General features: G+C 45.2%; 1 protein-coding gene across 1 annotated transcript in view; it reads left to right on the top strand.

The window, feature by feature from the left end:
• The first annotated feature begins 223 nt into the window (after positions 1 to 223).
• The window catches only part of eno4 (enolase 4), a 58,893-nt gene continuing 46,612 nt past the window's right edge, over positions 224 to 12,504 (top strand). Inside the window, exon 1 of the mRNA XM_068002144.1 lies at positions 224 to 553. Within this exon, the coding sequence (XP_067858245.1) occupies positions 377 to 553 (177 nt within the window). The 5' untranslated portion in view covers positions 224 to 376. The remainder of the gene's footprint in view (positions 554 to 12,504) is intronic.

Genomic DNA, 12,504 nt, shown 5'->3' with positions numbered 1-12,504 from the left:
AGTGGTGGCGAATATGTTATCATCAGGTTTGGACAAATCGACTGCTAAGTTATTTAGCAGTTTCTCCTGTATTGCACTGACATTTCACTATGCTATGCATCAAAGTGAAACCATTATTTCTACGCCTGCAAGCAAACTGGACCCCCAGCGAAGCGGCAGCGCCGAGCTCGAGACCATGACGTCATGCACGGCCCAGCAACTGCAGGTCGCCTAGCAACGGGAAGGAAGCGCAAGGCCTGAGCGGAGGACGACCTGGTTCCCGGCGGGAGTTTATTCTAAACTTTTCAACCGACAGCGGCCTTAAAAATAGCAGAAATCTTCACCAACGTTTTTTTTAAAAAAAATAAAAAGAGGTCAAATAATTAAGGGGAAAGGGATGTCTCTGGGTGGGGCCCTTCCCAACAACAGTCGTATCCCCAAGGAGGCTCGCGAGTTCTACCAGCTCAAGCAGCGCGCGGCCGAGTATTACAGGAGCAATGCGGTGCCGCAGAGAATGCAGGAGGTGCTGAACACAATGTTTTATGAACAACCCGACGATGTTTACGGGCACTTGGTAGGTATTTAAAAGCGTGCTGGGGGGCGGGGGGAGGGAGAAAAATGCAGAATTTCCACTTTGGTTTCGGTCAGCGGGTTTCTGACGGAAGGTCCAAACATACGAATTAAGAGCAGGAGGAGGCCATTTGGCTCCTCGAGCCTGCTCTGCCATTTGATAAGATCATGGCCGATCTGATTGGAACCTCAACCCTACTTTCCAGACTACCGTGCTATAATCTTTGACTCCCTTGTTAATCAGGAATCCATCTAACTCAACCTTAAAAATATTCAATGACCCTGCCTCCACTGCTCTGGGGAAGGGAATTCCACAGACTAACAATCCTCAGAGAAAATTTTTTTCCTCATCTCTGTCTTAAATGGGAGACCCCTTATTTTTAAACTGTGGCCCCTAGTCTAGTCTCTCCCACAAGGGGAAACATCCTCTCAGCATCTACCCCTTCTAGTCCCCTCAGGATCTTATATGTTTCAATAAGATCATCTCTCATTCTTCTAAACTCCAGTGTATACAGGCCAAACTTGTCCAACCTTTTCTCATAAGATAACCCCCTCATCCCAGGAATCAGTCGAGTGAACTTCTCTGAACCGCCTCTAAAGCAATTATGTCCCTTCTTAAATAAGGAGACCAAAACTGCACACAGTATTCTAGATGTGGTCTCACCAGTGCCCTGTACAGCTGTAGCAAAACATCTCTACTTTTATATTCCATTCCCTTTGCAATAAATGACAACATTCCATTTGCCTTCCTAATCACTTGCTGTAGCTGCATACTAACTTTTTGTACTAGGACACCCAGATCCCATTGTACCTCAGAGTTCTGCAATCTCTCTCCATTTAAATAATATATTGCATTTCTATTCCTCCTGCCAAAGTGGACAAGTTCACATTTTCCCACATTATCCTCCATCTGCCAAATTTTTGCCCACTCACTTAACCTATCTATATCCCTTTGCAGACTCCTTATGTCATCTTCACAACTTACTTTCCTACCTACCTTTGTGTCATCAGCAAATTTAGCACCCATACAATCGGTCCCTTCAACCAAGTCATTGATATAGATTGTAACTAGCTGAGGCCCAAGCACTGATCCCTGTGGCACTCCACTCGTTACATCTTGCCAACCTGAAAATGACCCATTTCCTGTAAGCTAACCAATCCTTTATCCATCCCAATATGTTACCCCCTACACCATGAGCTCTTATTTTGTGTAGTAGCCTTTAATGTGGCACCTTGTCAAAAGCCTTCTGGAAATCCAAGTACACCACATCCACATTGCTTGTTACTTCCTCAAAAAATTCTAATAAATCAGTCAAACACGATTTCCCTTTCACAAAGCCGTGTTGACTCTACCTGATTGCATTGAGATTTTCTAAGTGCCCTGGCTCTCCAAGCCACGCTACTGAGAAAATCCACATGACAAAACAGTTTTCCATTTGCCTGATGCTCAATGTACTGCTCTGTCCCTTTGCAAACCTACTTGTGCGGCAAGAGTCCAGGTTTATCCAGCTTTCACCACCCCCCCCAACCCTCATTATGTGTAGGGCTACTTCAAGAGTTTAACACCTATCATCACAGAGCATTGGCGAAGTCCCCGCTGTTTGTGCAACCACTCTACCTATCTGGGCATTGACTTTCAGGGATATCCTGGAGCTGAATGGGAGAATCCAAGTCCAAACTAACCTCACATAGAGCGATAGGTCTACCCTTCCGGATCCCATTAATGAAGCAGGATGGCTGCTCAATTATCAATAGTGCCCTCCTCAATAGGCAGCAAATTTTAAATTTTACACAATCTTTTCAAATGCTGCCTCTCCTTTGACCTGAAACATTAACTCTGTTTCTTTCTCCACAGATGCTGTCTGACTTGCTGAGCTTCTCCAGCATTTTCTGTTTTTATTTCAGATTTCCAGCATCCACAGTATTTTGCTTATGATCTGCAGAACAGGTCTTTGATTCTTCCCTCCTGGCAAAAAAAGCATTTTATATTAAAAATGGTGCAGTCTTGTCTACTTTAGAACACTTTAAACAGTTGACAGATTTTTAATCCAGAAAGGAGTGAATTTACTACATTCACACATTCAGGCTCATTCAGAAATAGGAGCAGGAGTAGGCAATACGGCCCCTTGAGCCTGCTCTGCTATTTAATAAGATCATGGCTGATCTTCGACCTTAACTCCACTTTCCCACCTGATCCCCATATCCCGTAATTCCCTTAGAGTCCAAAAATCTATCGATCTCAGTCTTGAATATACTCAACTACTGAAGATCCACAGCCTCTGGCGTAGAGAATTCCGAAGATTCACAACCCTCTGCATGAAGAAATTCCTCCTCATCTCAGTCTTGAATGGCTGACCATTTATCCTGCGACTATGCCCCCCAGTTCTAGACTCTAGCCAGGGGAAACAATCTCTCAGCATCTACCCTGTCAAGCCCCCTCATAATCTTACATGTTTTAATGAGATCACCTCTCATTCTTCTAAACTCCAGAGAGTATTGGACCATTCTACTCAACCTCTCTTCATAGGACAACCCTCTCATCCCAGGAATTAATCTAGTGAAACTTTGTTGCAACGCCTCCGAGGCAAATATATCCTTCCTTAGATAAGAAGACCAAAACTGTACGCAGTACTCCAGGTGAGGTCTCACTAAAGCCCTGTAAGACTTCCTTACTTTTGTACTCCAACCCCCTTGCAATAAAGGCCAACTTGCTTTCCTAATTGCCTGCTTTACCTGCATACTAACTTTTGTGTTTCTTATAGGAGGACACCCAAGTCTCTCTGAACACCAACATTTAATAGCTTCTCACCGTTTAAACAATATTCTGTTTTTCTATTCTTCTTACCAAAGTGAATAACTTCACATTTCCCCACATTATACTCCATCTGCCACCTTCTTGCTCTCTCAATTAATCTGTTTATATCCCTTTGCAGACTCTTTGTGTCCTCCTCACAGCTTGCTTTCCCACCTAGCTTTGTATAGTCAGCAAACTTGAATACATTACACTCGGTCCCTTCATTTAAGTCATTAATATAGATTGTAAATAGCTGAAGCCCAAGCTCCGATCCTTGCGGCACCCTACTAGCTACAACCTGAGAGTGACCAGTTTATCTCTACTCTCTGTTTTTTGTCCTTTAGCCAATCCTCTATCCATGCTAATATATTGCCCCCAACCCCATGAGCCCCTTCCTTGTGTAACAGCCTTTTATGTGGCACTTTATCGAATGCCTTTTGAAAAAACAATACATCCACTGGTTCGCCTTTATCTACCCTGCTGGTTACATCCTCAAAAAACTTTAATAAATTTGTCAAACACGATTTCCCTTTGATAAAACCATGTTGACTCTGCCTAATCATATTATGATTTTCTAAGTACCCTGTTACCACTTCCTTAATAATGGATTCCTACATTTGGTTTCCATTGCCCATTCAACAGAAGACATAGTTTAAAAAAACATTAAATTTTAGAACTTAGTTTATGAGCATTCAATTTAATATCAGCTGTGAAATCTATTCATAAATCAAATGTTTAGGCCATTTTTTAGATAACACTGTGCCATCCCAAGTTCACAGTCCATTGTTCATATATTTTGTAATTTGCACACAATCAGATTGTTTCAGCCCTATGCTATGGATGTCATACATTAACAAATGTTCAAAAGCAGTTAAATATGGACAACATGATTCAGTGAGAATCCACTTTATTGTCACAAACCAAGTTTTGGATTAAAGAGTTTTTATTTTTGTTTACTTTTGTAGAGTATTTTCACTGCAGGAAATGTTTTAGTTTTTCACTCCTGAATAAAGATATCCTGAGCAATAGTCACATGTATGGTCCATTGCAGAATCAAAGTATATTCCTAATGTTTAAAGTGATTTGACACCTTTTAATGTGCAGAATGTGATAAAACATAAAACTAACCCAGCTTTAAGTGTCATTTTAACTTCAGATGAGCTATAAAATTTACCTAGAATTACAAAATATGAACCATATAGGATATGTTGTATTAATTAAAATTATTATTGTATTGGCTTTCATTCCTGCCTGAAGACTTGTTTCCTATCCTGCGTTTGGTCCTGGGCTTAGATTCTTCGGCATGGTTAGGAGATTTTCCATTCCCTCACTGCTGCTATGAAGCTCCATCTTTTTTCTTCTCATTCGAGTCTCACTTCCTTGGTCTTACTGACTTTGTATTTAGAACTTACTTTTACCACGCTCTTGCTTGGTTCTTAGAACTTCTGTTTTTTTTCCATGTTGGATTTTCTCACACAAATCTGCTAATCCTCTCCATGCTTAGCCTAAACACATGCTGCAAAGATGTGTGGCCTACACTTCTAGGCTTTTGGTATGCTGGCTTTATCTGGGCTTCGAAATTACTCATGCTACCCTCTGGTTTTCTCGTCCCACAAGATAGGAAAATATTTGAGCAATTGCCACAGACTCTAACTGGGAACAGAAATCTATGAATTTGCGTACAATGTGTAAGCCTGCCTATACTGCTGGAAATGATGCAGTTGCTTCATTCAGATATCGGGTTACCGAACCTACCCTGGAGATTAACTTGTATCTAATCTTCTTTCACAAGGCAGGTCATCTCGGAGCCAAGGTGACACCAAAGAGACTTGCTTGACTCCTTCTCCCTCCTCTTCAGGAGGATAGTCACTAGTTGTCCATTAGATAATTGACAAACAGAGGTTTGAGTCCTCGCTAGATTAACAGCAGTTACCAGAAATAAGTGGTGTAATGGTGAGCAGCACAACTCACCATAAAATGTGTGACTGCGTTGCCACTATTCTCCTGACCAAGCAAGGACACACAGCGAACCCATTGAACAGTGGTTCCACCAGCTGGAGGTGTTAAGCCTCAAAATCAGCTGTTTGTATCTCTGCAAAACAATTATGTTAGGCACCAAACCATAGAAATATGATCATGCGCTTTTATACTTGGCCTCTAGATATCGTCTTCCAGCAGCTGTCATCCTAGGTCTTCGAGTTTCTTTGTTAGCTATACGATAAACATCCACTATAAGCATGGTGTAAAGCTCGTATGGGAAGCTTGCAATATGTCAGGTATCTTGATGTTCCAGATGTGCAAGTCCAGTGCCATGAAGCAAGCTTACTCATCACAAAATTGTTTAATCCAGGTCTAGTGAGGGACTTCAGCAAAGAGACATGCATGCCATGAGGCTGACTCCACTCCAGGATGGTCATTGACAGGACAGTGTAGGCCAGAGCCCACCCTCCCTCCCTACCTGCAGCCACTTTCCCTTTTTATCATGATGTACCTCAAACCTTGGACCTGAATTTTGCACATGAGTTGGAGGAAACCCTTCTATTTGCATGATTAGGAGTTCTGAATTATAAAGGAGAACTGCTTGGACATGTCTTATACATGGCAAGTTTAATTTGGATTGAATTTTGCTGCTGTTAAAGAAAGACCAGAAAGTCCAAGATGCCCTTTCTAGGCACAATCCTGGAGGAATGTGTCCAGATTGAAGTTGGAATCCACTAGAACCCCCCCAAAAAGGTATCAAAATGAATCAATAATTGGGAGAGGTGCACCCTGTATTTTCCAATTAATACCCTCACGGTCACCCCTTGAGCCATAAAAGCACACTTAGCAGTACTCACCACCATATCCGATTGGCCAGCCCATTGTTCAAGCTGGTGAGTAGCACACATTAGATCCCTTGGTGATGCTGCCAGCAACACTATCATCTGCGAAAAGAAGCACTGCAACATTTTCAGAAAGGCCTGGAACAGACATTTCCAAGGCCATCTCGTAGGATGGCATGCACCACATGGTTGAGGGAGACATTGGACAACTTTGCCCCACTTCTCTTTCAAGTGAGGTAAGTTCAGTGAGTCTCTTGTCTAGCCATACATGGGACTTGGAGCTGGGGTACATATCCCGGCTAAGATCCAAGATTTGGCCTTGCACTCCCAAAACTTCCAGTTTCATCATGAGACACTAGGGCCCCGATATTAGAATGGAGGCGGGATGGATGCGTGGGTAACCCGACCAATAAAAAATATCAGTTTCTCACTCAATTGCAATTCAATTGGTGCCACTCAATGTGGCTGCTGGGTTTGCCGCCGGAAAGCTGCGCAGTGGGCAGACTGCGCACCCGCATCACAGGATGTCAGCTGGAGGAGCTCTATTTAAAGGGCCATTGCTCAAAAGACTTTTGCTGCAGCAAACACCCACAAACCACAATGGAGTAGCACAGGGGCAAGGCTGCTCTAAGGTTGAACGATGCCTCACTCTAGTTGCTACTGGATGGGGTGAGGAGGAGGAGGGAAGTGTTTTACCCCGCGGATGGGAGGAAGTGCCCTGCCTCTGCCAGCAAGAAGGCCTGGCTCGAGGTGGCGGAGGAGGTGACCTGTAGCAGCAACATCTCCCACACCTGGATCTAGTGCAGGAAGCGCTTCAATTACCTAACTAGCTGAGTACACGTACTGATTCTCCTACATTCCGTGTTGCACATCACCACCCTCCCCACCACCCCCCCCCCCCCAACTCATTCTGCACTGCCAACACTACTCTATAACATCACTCATCTCACACACTTAAGGCTCATCCTCAACTTATCTTCGCTTCTTCAGCACTTCCTCATTAGTCACCCCACCACCACCAATCACCCCAATCCTCATCCAATGTGATGGCTCTGTCTCATATTCACCCTCTGATGCATCTATTTCACGGTCAGCCTTACCCAAAGCAATGCATTCATCAGTTGGCCACTTCATCACTTACTCACACTTATGTTCTTTGTCCCCTTCTAGGAAAAGAGAGCGCAAAATGAGGGCGAGGGCTGGAGGGGGGGCCAGAAGAAGTAGTGGTCCTCACAGACGCGGAGCAGGAAGCGCTGGAGCTCAGCCACACCCTCGAGTGCTTGTCTGACAGGGACGGCGAGACTGGCACCCCACAAATGCCTGGTGACACAACTTTAACATTCATCACACACAACATGAATTGATGTTAACATGGCTTGCCATCTTCAACACTTCAGTATGCTCATCTCAACATGACACATCTATGATGATGCTTAATATTGCCTTCTGTTCTCTTACAGGGCGGCAGAGGGCGATTCCTCAGAGGACCTGCCGGCCTCTGAGGGTGCACCGTCACATCTTAGTGAGCCATCCACCAGCGCAGATACTCACATCTCAGTGGGTCGTAGTACTCAGTTAGTTGGGTTGGCACCTGGTGAGTCACCACACACAAGTGAGCACGAGCAGACACTGGTGGCAGGGGCAGCTGTGGAGAGTCCGTGTCGGTGGGAGCACTCCTCTCCAGGTTCTGCTCAGCTGGACGCAGATGCTGAACCCCTGGGGCCACCCTTTAAAAGAAGAATGATCGAGGGACAGCAGCACATTTGCGAGGTACTGGAACAGGTGCCATGCGCACTCTCCACAATAGCGCAGAGCATGGAGGAGTCCAACTGCTGCATGAGTGGAATGGTGGCACAGGTACGGGAGGGAATCTCTGAGATAGTGTCGCAGGTAACTGCAGGGATGTCTGAGATAGTGTCACAAGTAAGTGCGGGAATGTCTGCCATGGAGAGAAGGTTAGCCTCCATTGAGCTTCAAGCACGGCTTACAAATAAATCCATTCGGGGCCTGACAACGACTGTTCAGACTCAGGGTGAACAACATTCAGCCACCTTAAACGGGCTGATAGATACTTTAGAAGAGCATCACACATGTCCAACACACTGTTCTCCAGCAGGGTGATAGGAGTGATGTGGGCATGGCCTAAGGGAGGGGGACGCCACTCAAAGTGCTCCCACGTCTTACCTGTTACCCCCCTCTTAACCGGTACCCGCAATGCTGCCTCCTTTCCAGGTGGCCAAGTCTGCACCTGCACAGGTGCAGGTGGAGCAGTCTTTGGAGGGGCTCTCACGGACTCCAAAACCTAGAGGGCGTAGGGCCAAAGCATCTAAGCAGTCAAAGCATGAATACGAGCAACCTGCCACTACCTCTGCTGCAGCCACAGGAGATGCACCACGTAGAAGTAGTCATAAGATAAAGGCGAAGGTTTTGTGAGCACGAAGGGTATGCACAAGGGTGTTTGACAGACTGTCATCTTTTTCATTTATATTTGCTTTTAGTTGAAGTCACATTAAATGTTATGATTGTCACCACTACTGCCACATCTTGCCCATTCTAGACTGGCTTTTGTGATAGGGCCTTTTCATGAGGTTCACCTTAAATGGCGACACTTGATGCCACCCATTGGGTCACTTTGCATTGGGTGTATGTGTAGTTGCAGGACTGTTTTGTGCAGGGAGGGGTGGGCGGCCTGGTGTGGGCCCTGCTCTTTCCACGTGGTGTGACAACTGGACTCTTCACATTTTCTGATGTAAGGAGAACCGTTCACATATCAGTGACTCCCTGGCCTCACGAGCAGCCAGGTGAGCTGCTGCTCTGTCCATGGGTTCCTCCTCCCCCTTCTCCTCCTCCTCCTCCTCGTCAATGTGGGTGGCAGATGTGGATGGGACCTCCTCAAGTGGCACCCTCTCTGTTGTGCCGTGTTGTGCAAACACACTTCTATAATGCATCCCACTCTGTCTGGTGCATATTGAAGTGCTCCCCCAGAACGATCAAGGCACCTAAATCGCATCTTGAGAACCCCATACCATGCTCAATTGTAGACCTGGTGGCGATGTGGCTGTCATTATATAGAAGCTGTTGCTCGGTGATGGGGTTCCTGAGAGGTGTCATGAGCCACGTGTGCAGGGGGTATCCCTTATACCCGAGGAGCCAGCCCTTAAGGGTGTTCGGTGCATGGCAGAGGGGCAGGATGTTGGATTCCCTCAGGATGAAGGAATCATGGCAGCTGCTAGGGAATCTGGCACACGTGAAGGAATCTTTTGCGGTGGTCACAAACGAGCTGAGTGTTGATGGAGTGATACCCCTTTCTGCTGATGCAAAGCCATGGCTTATGTGAAGGTGCTCGTATTGCAATCGATTACACACTGCACCTGTGGGAAGCCAGCCACAGAGTGGAATCCCACTGTCTTCTCCATCTGTCTGAGGTCATCCATAGGGAAGTTGACGTACTGTGAGGCTCTGCAAAACAAGCCGTCGGTGACCTGCCTTATGCACTTGCATGCAGATGACTGAGAGACCCTGGCGATGTCCCCGGTGGCACCCTGGAATGATCCAGAGGCAAAGAAGTTGAGGGCAGTTGTGACTTTGACAGCGATGGGTAATGAGATGCCACCAGGCCCAGCTGGGAGCAGCTTGGCATGAAGGAGGCTGCAGATGTCTACAACTACCTGGCTACTCATTCTGAGCCTCCATATGCACTGCTTCTCAAAGAGGTCCTGGAAGCTGAGCCTCGGACTGTAGACCCTGTGGCGAGGGTAGTGCCTCCTGTGACATCGCTTTCTCTGTTGCCCTCTGTGCTCTTGTGCAGGTTCCTACGGTGCAGCACTGTGTTGTTGAGCTGCAAGTGGCGCATGTGCACACTGTGCCTGGCGAGGCTGGTGATGTTGCTCGCCCTTGGGTGTAGTGGTGAATGCAGCCATGGCACCCCCCCCCCCCCAATCCTAATGGTGTGAGTTTGAAGGGGTCCAAAAAGTTGTTAAATATATGTGAACAGAAGAATTGTGAGTGGAAAGTATAAATTTTCAGTGAAAACACAAAGATCTCGCAGCCAAAAGTTTGTGTGAAAGAACTGAGTGCCCTGCAGCCAGAACTCACCTTTTCTCCCCATCTTTCAAACAAGCATTTGAATGTCCAGCTGGCTGCTGGCTGAAACACGTCTGGTAGATCATGGAGTCCTTCTCACAGTACGGGAAACACACTAAGGATGTTTAAAAATTGGACCCCTGCCTTAATGTGGACAAAATTAAGTACTTCAAGTACTTCAAATATATAAATAAGTCTCTTAACTATCATCCCGCCAGCTTTAATTGCCGATGGGACTTCTGCATTCGGGAGGCGTGCGCGCACCCAGATGCGTCAGTGGGGAACCCGGAAGTCTGTGGGTAGGAGCCAGGTTTCAAACCCACTTGGAATTTCTGCGATTTTCGGAGCCCCCCCCCCCGTCCCCAATGCACTCGCTACTTCACTCGAAAATCAAGCCCTAGGTCTTATGAAAATTGATGAAAGCAGCATAAGTGGAGTTCCCCTGACTCTTCGTCATGTTCTGCAATCTCATATGAAGTCATAACCAGTCCTACACATTCCTCCTGTGAGTGAAAAGCAGCCTGCTCCTTTCTGATCGCTCTGTTATTCTCCAGAGTATCTCATTTGCGTGCTGACAATCACGAATGACCTTAAGAGCTACTGTTATCAGAGAGATTCCTCAGTTTTCATGCTCACTGGGATTCCCCTTCTAATAGATAGAGACCACAACTGTGCTCTGCAACACTGAGGATCTGCATGCCTCAAACAGAATATTATTCGGCAGTCTCAGAAGGGCAGCTTCAAGGTGAGTTAGTAATACCTGACAATGTTCTCCCAAGACCACTGACGTCTAGAGCAGCTTTTAGGAATTCAGTCTAAGTACAACCACATGTTATTTTACTACTGGCAGTGCAATACAGAGTCTGCTTCCTTCCATCAAACTGGTTCATTAAGAACTTCAATCTGTGCTACACACCCACTGCTTACCTAACATCCATGCAGATGTATCTTTACTACAGCTTGTTGGGTCAGATGCCAACTCAGTATAATGTTCTCCAAAACCTGAGGATGCCTTCATACATCTGTTGGAGAGCACGAACTTGGCATTAGACCAGAGGAACCCTGTTGACGATGATTGATGACAGACTTTAGCCAATGGAAAAGCAATTTAGGATAATTTTTGCTTAATTGTGTACCCTCTGGGTAAAGACAACCCAATAATCCTGCTTCATCTCCTGAATAATTCTCCTGGCCTCATAACATACTTCATCATAATCCATTTTAGCAGCTGCTCTTTGATACTTCAGGTACTCCTTCAAAAGCCTCTGCTTTTACTTAACAGCGCTCCTTCCCAAATGCAGTATGTAGTGTGATATGGGGGGCAAAAAAACTGTGACAGTCCCAGCTTGAGTCTTTGATCTGGGTTGAGTTAGTCAGTCTTGGCCTGGGGAAAAAAGGAAGGAAAAAGAAAGTCAAGATTTGCCATCTTCATCAATGTCCAATAACCCCTATTTACATGTACAAATGTGGATGTTGGTTCAGAATTGAATCCTGCTCAGCTGTGATACCTGCTAATGTTGAATAGCCTGACTGCAGTCATAATAAATGAAACTTGGGCAAGGTGCCAGAGGTAGTGGAGCAGTACCCAGCATGAATTGTTACTGTCAGAAGGAAGGGTAAGGAGAGAAGTTGTTTTGGGTAGGGAATGTTGCAATACCTCTCTGAACATTATTATATTAGTTATGAATCTTGCAGTTCCACCTGGAATTCAATTGCAGATGGTTCTTACTGGAAAGGATAATAATTCTTACTTGATTCCATACACTGATTTTTGGTCTCAAAATGACAGCAAATTTAACACATTATGTACAGCATGATAAGAAATGCTGTGTTCATTGCCTTCTATTTGTTACATTGAGTGGAAAAAGACCAATAACAAATTCTTGTATGGTTTATAGAGTGTAGGAGTCTCCTGGAGGGAAAAAAGTGAAAAGTGCTGGTCCTCCAAATTTTTGTTCAAAAACAACTGGCCCTATGCCCACCTGCAAAAATTCCAGTTTATTGCTGACAAAGAAGTACCTCTGACATCAACTGCCTGATTAACTGTGGCAGCACAGAATTTTTTTATATGTAGGGGGTCTAACTGACTAAGTGCCAATGATCATAGGTCTGATGTTCCTGTTATTGAACTAAAAATGTTCAGATTCTTACAAAAAATTTATCTCAATTGAAAAGATGCATATTTAAAAGCTGCAAAATGATCTTTGGTTAATGGAGAAATAATTACATGTATATTGTATTTTTCATAGCTGTGCA

The sequence above is a fragment of the Heptranchias perlo genome, chromosome 21 (genome assembly GCF_035084215.1).
Source record: "Heptranchias perlo isolate sHepPer1 chromosome 21, sHepPer1.hap1, whole genome shotgun sequence".
NCBI classification, from domain to species: Eukaryota; Metazoa; Chordata; class Chondrichthyes; order Hexanchiformes; family Hexanchidae; genus Heptranchias; species Heptranchias perlo.
The sequence above is the reverse complement of the archived record's forward strand: the minus strand, read 5'-3'. Positions and strand labels throughout refer to the sequence as shown.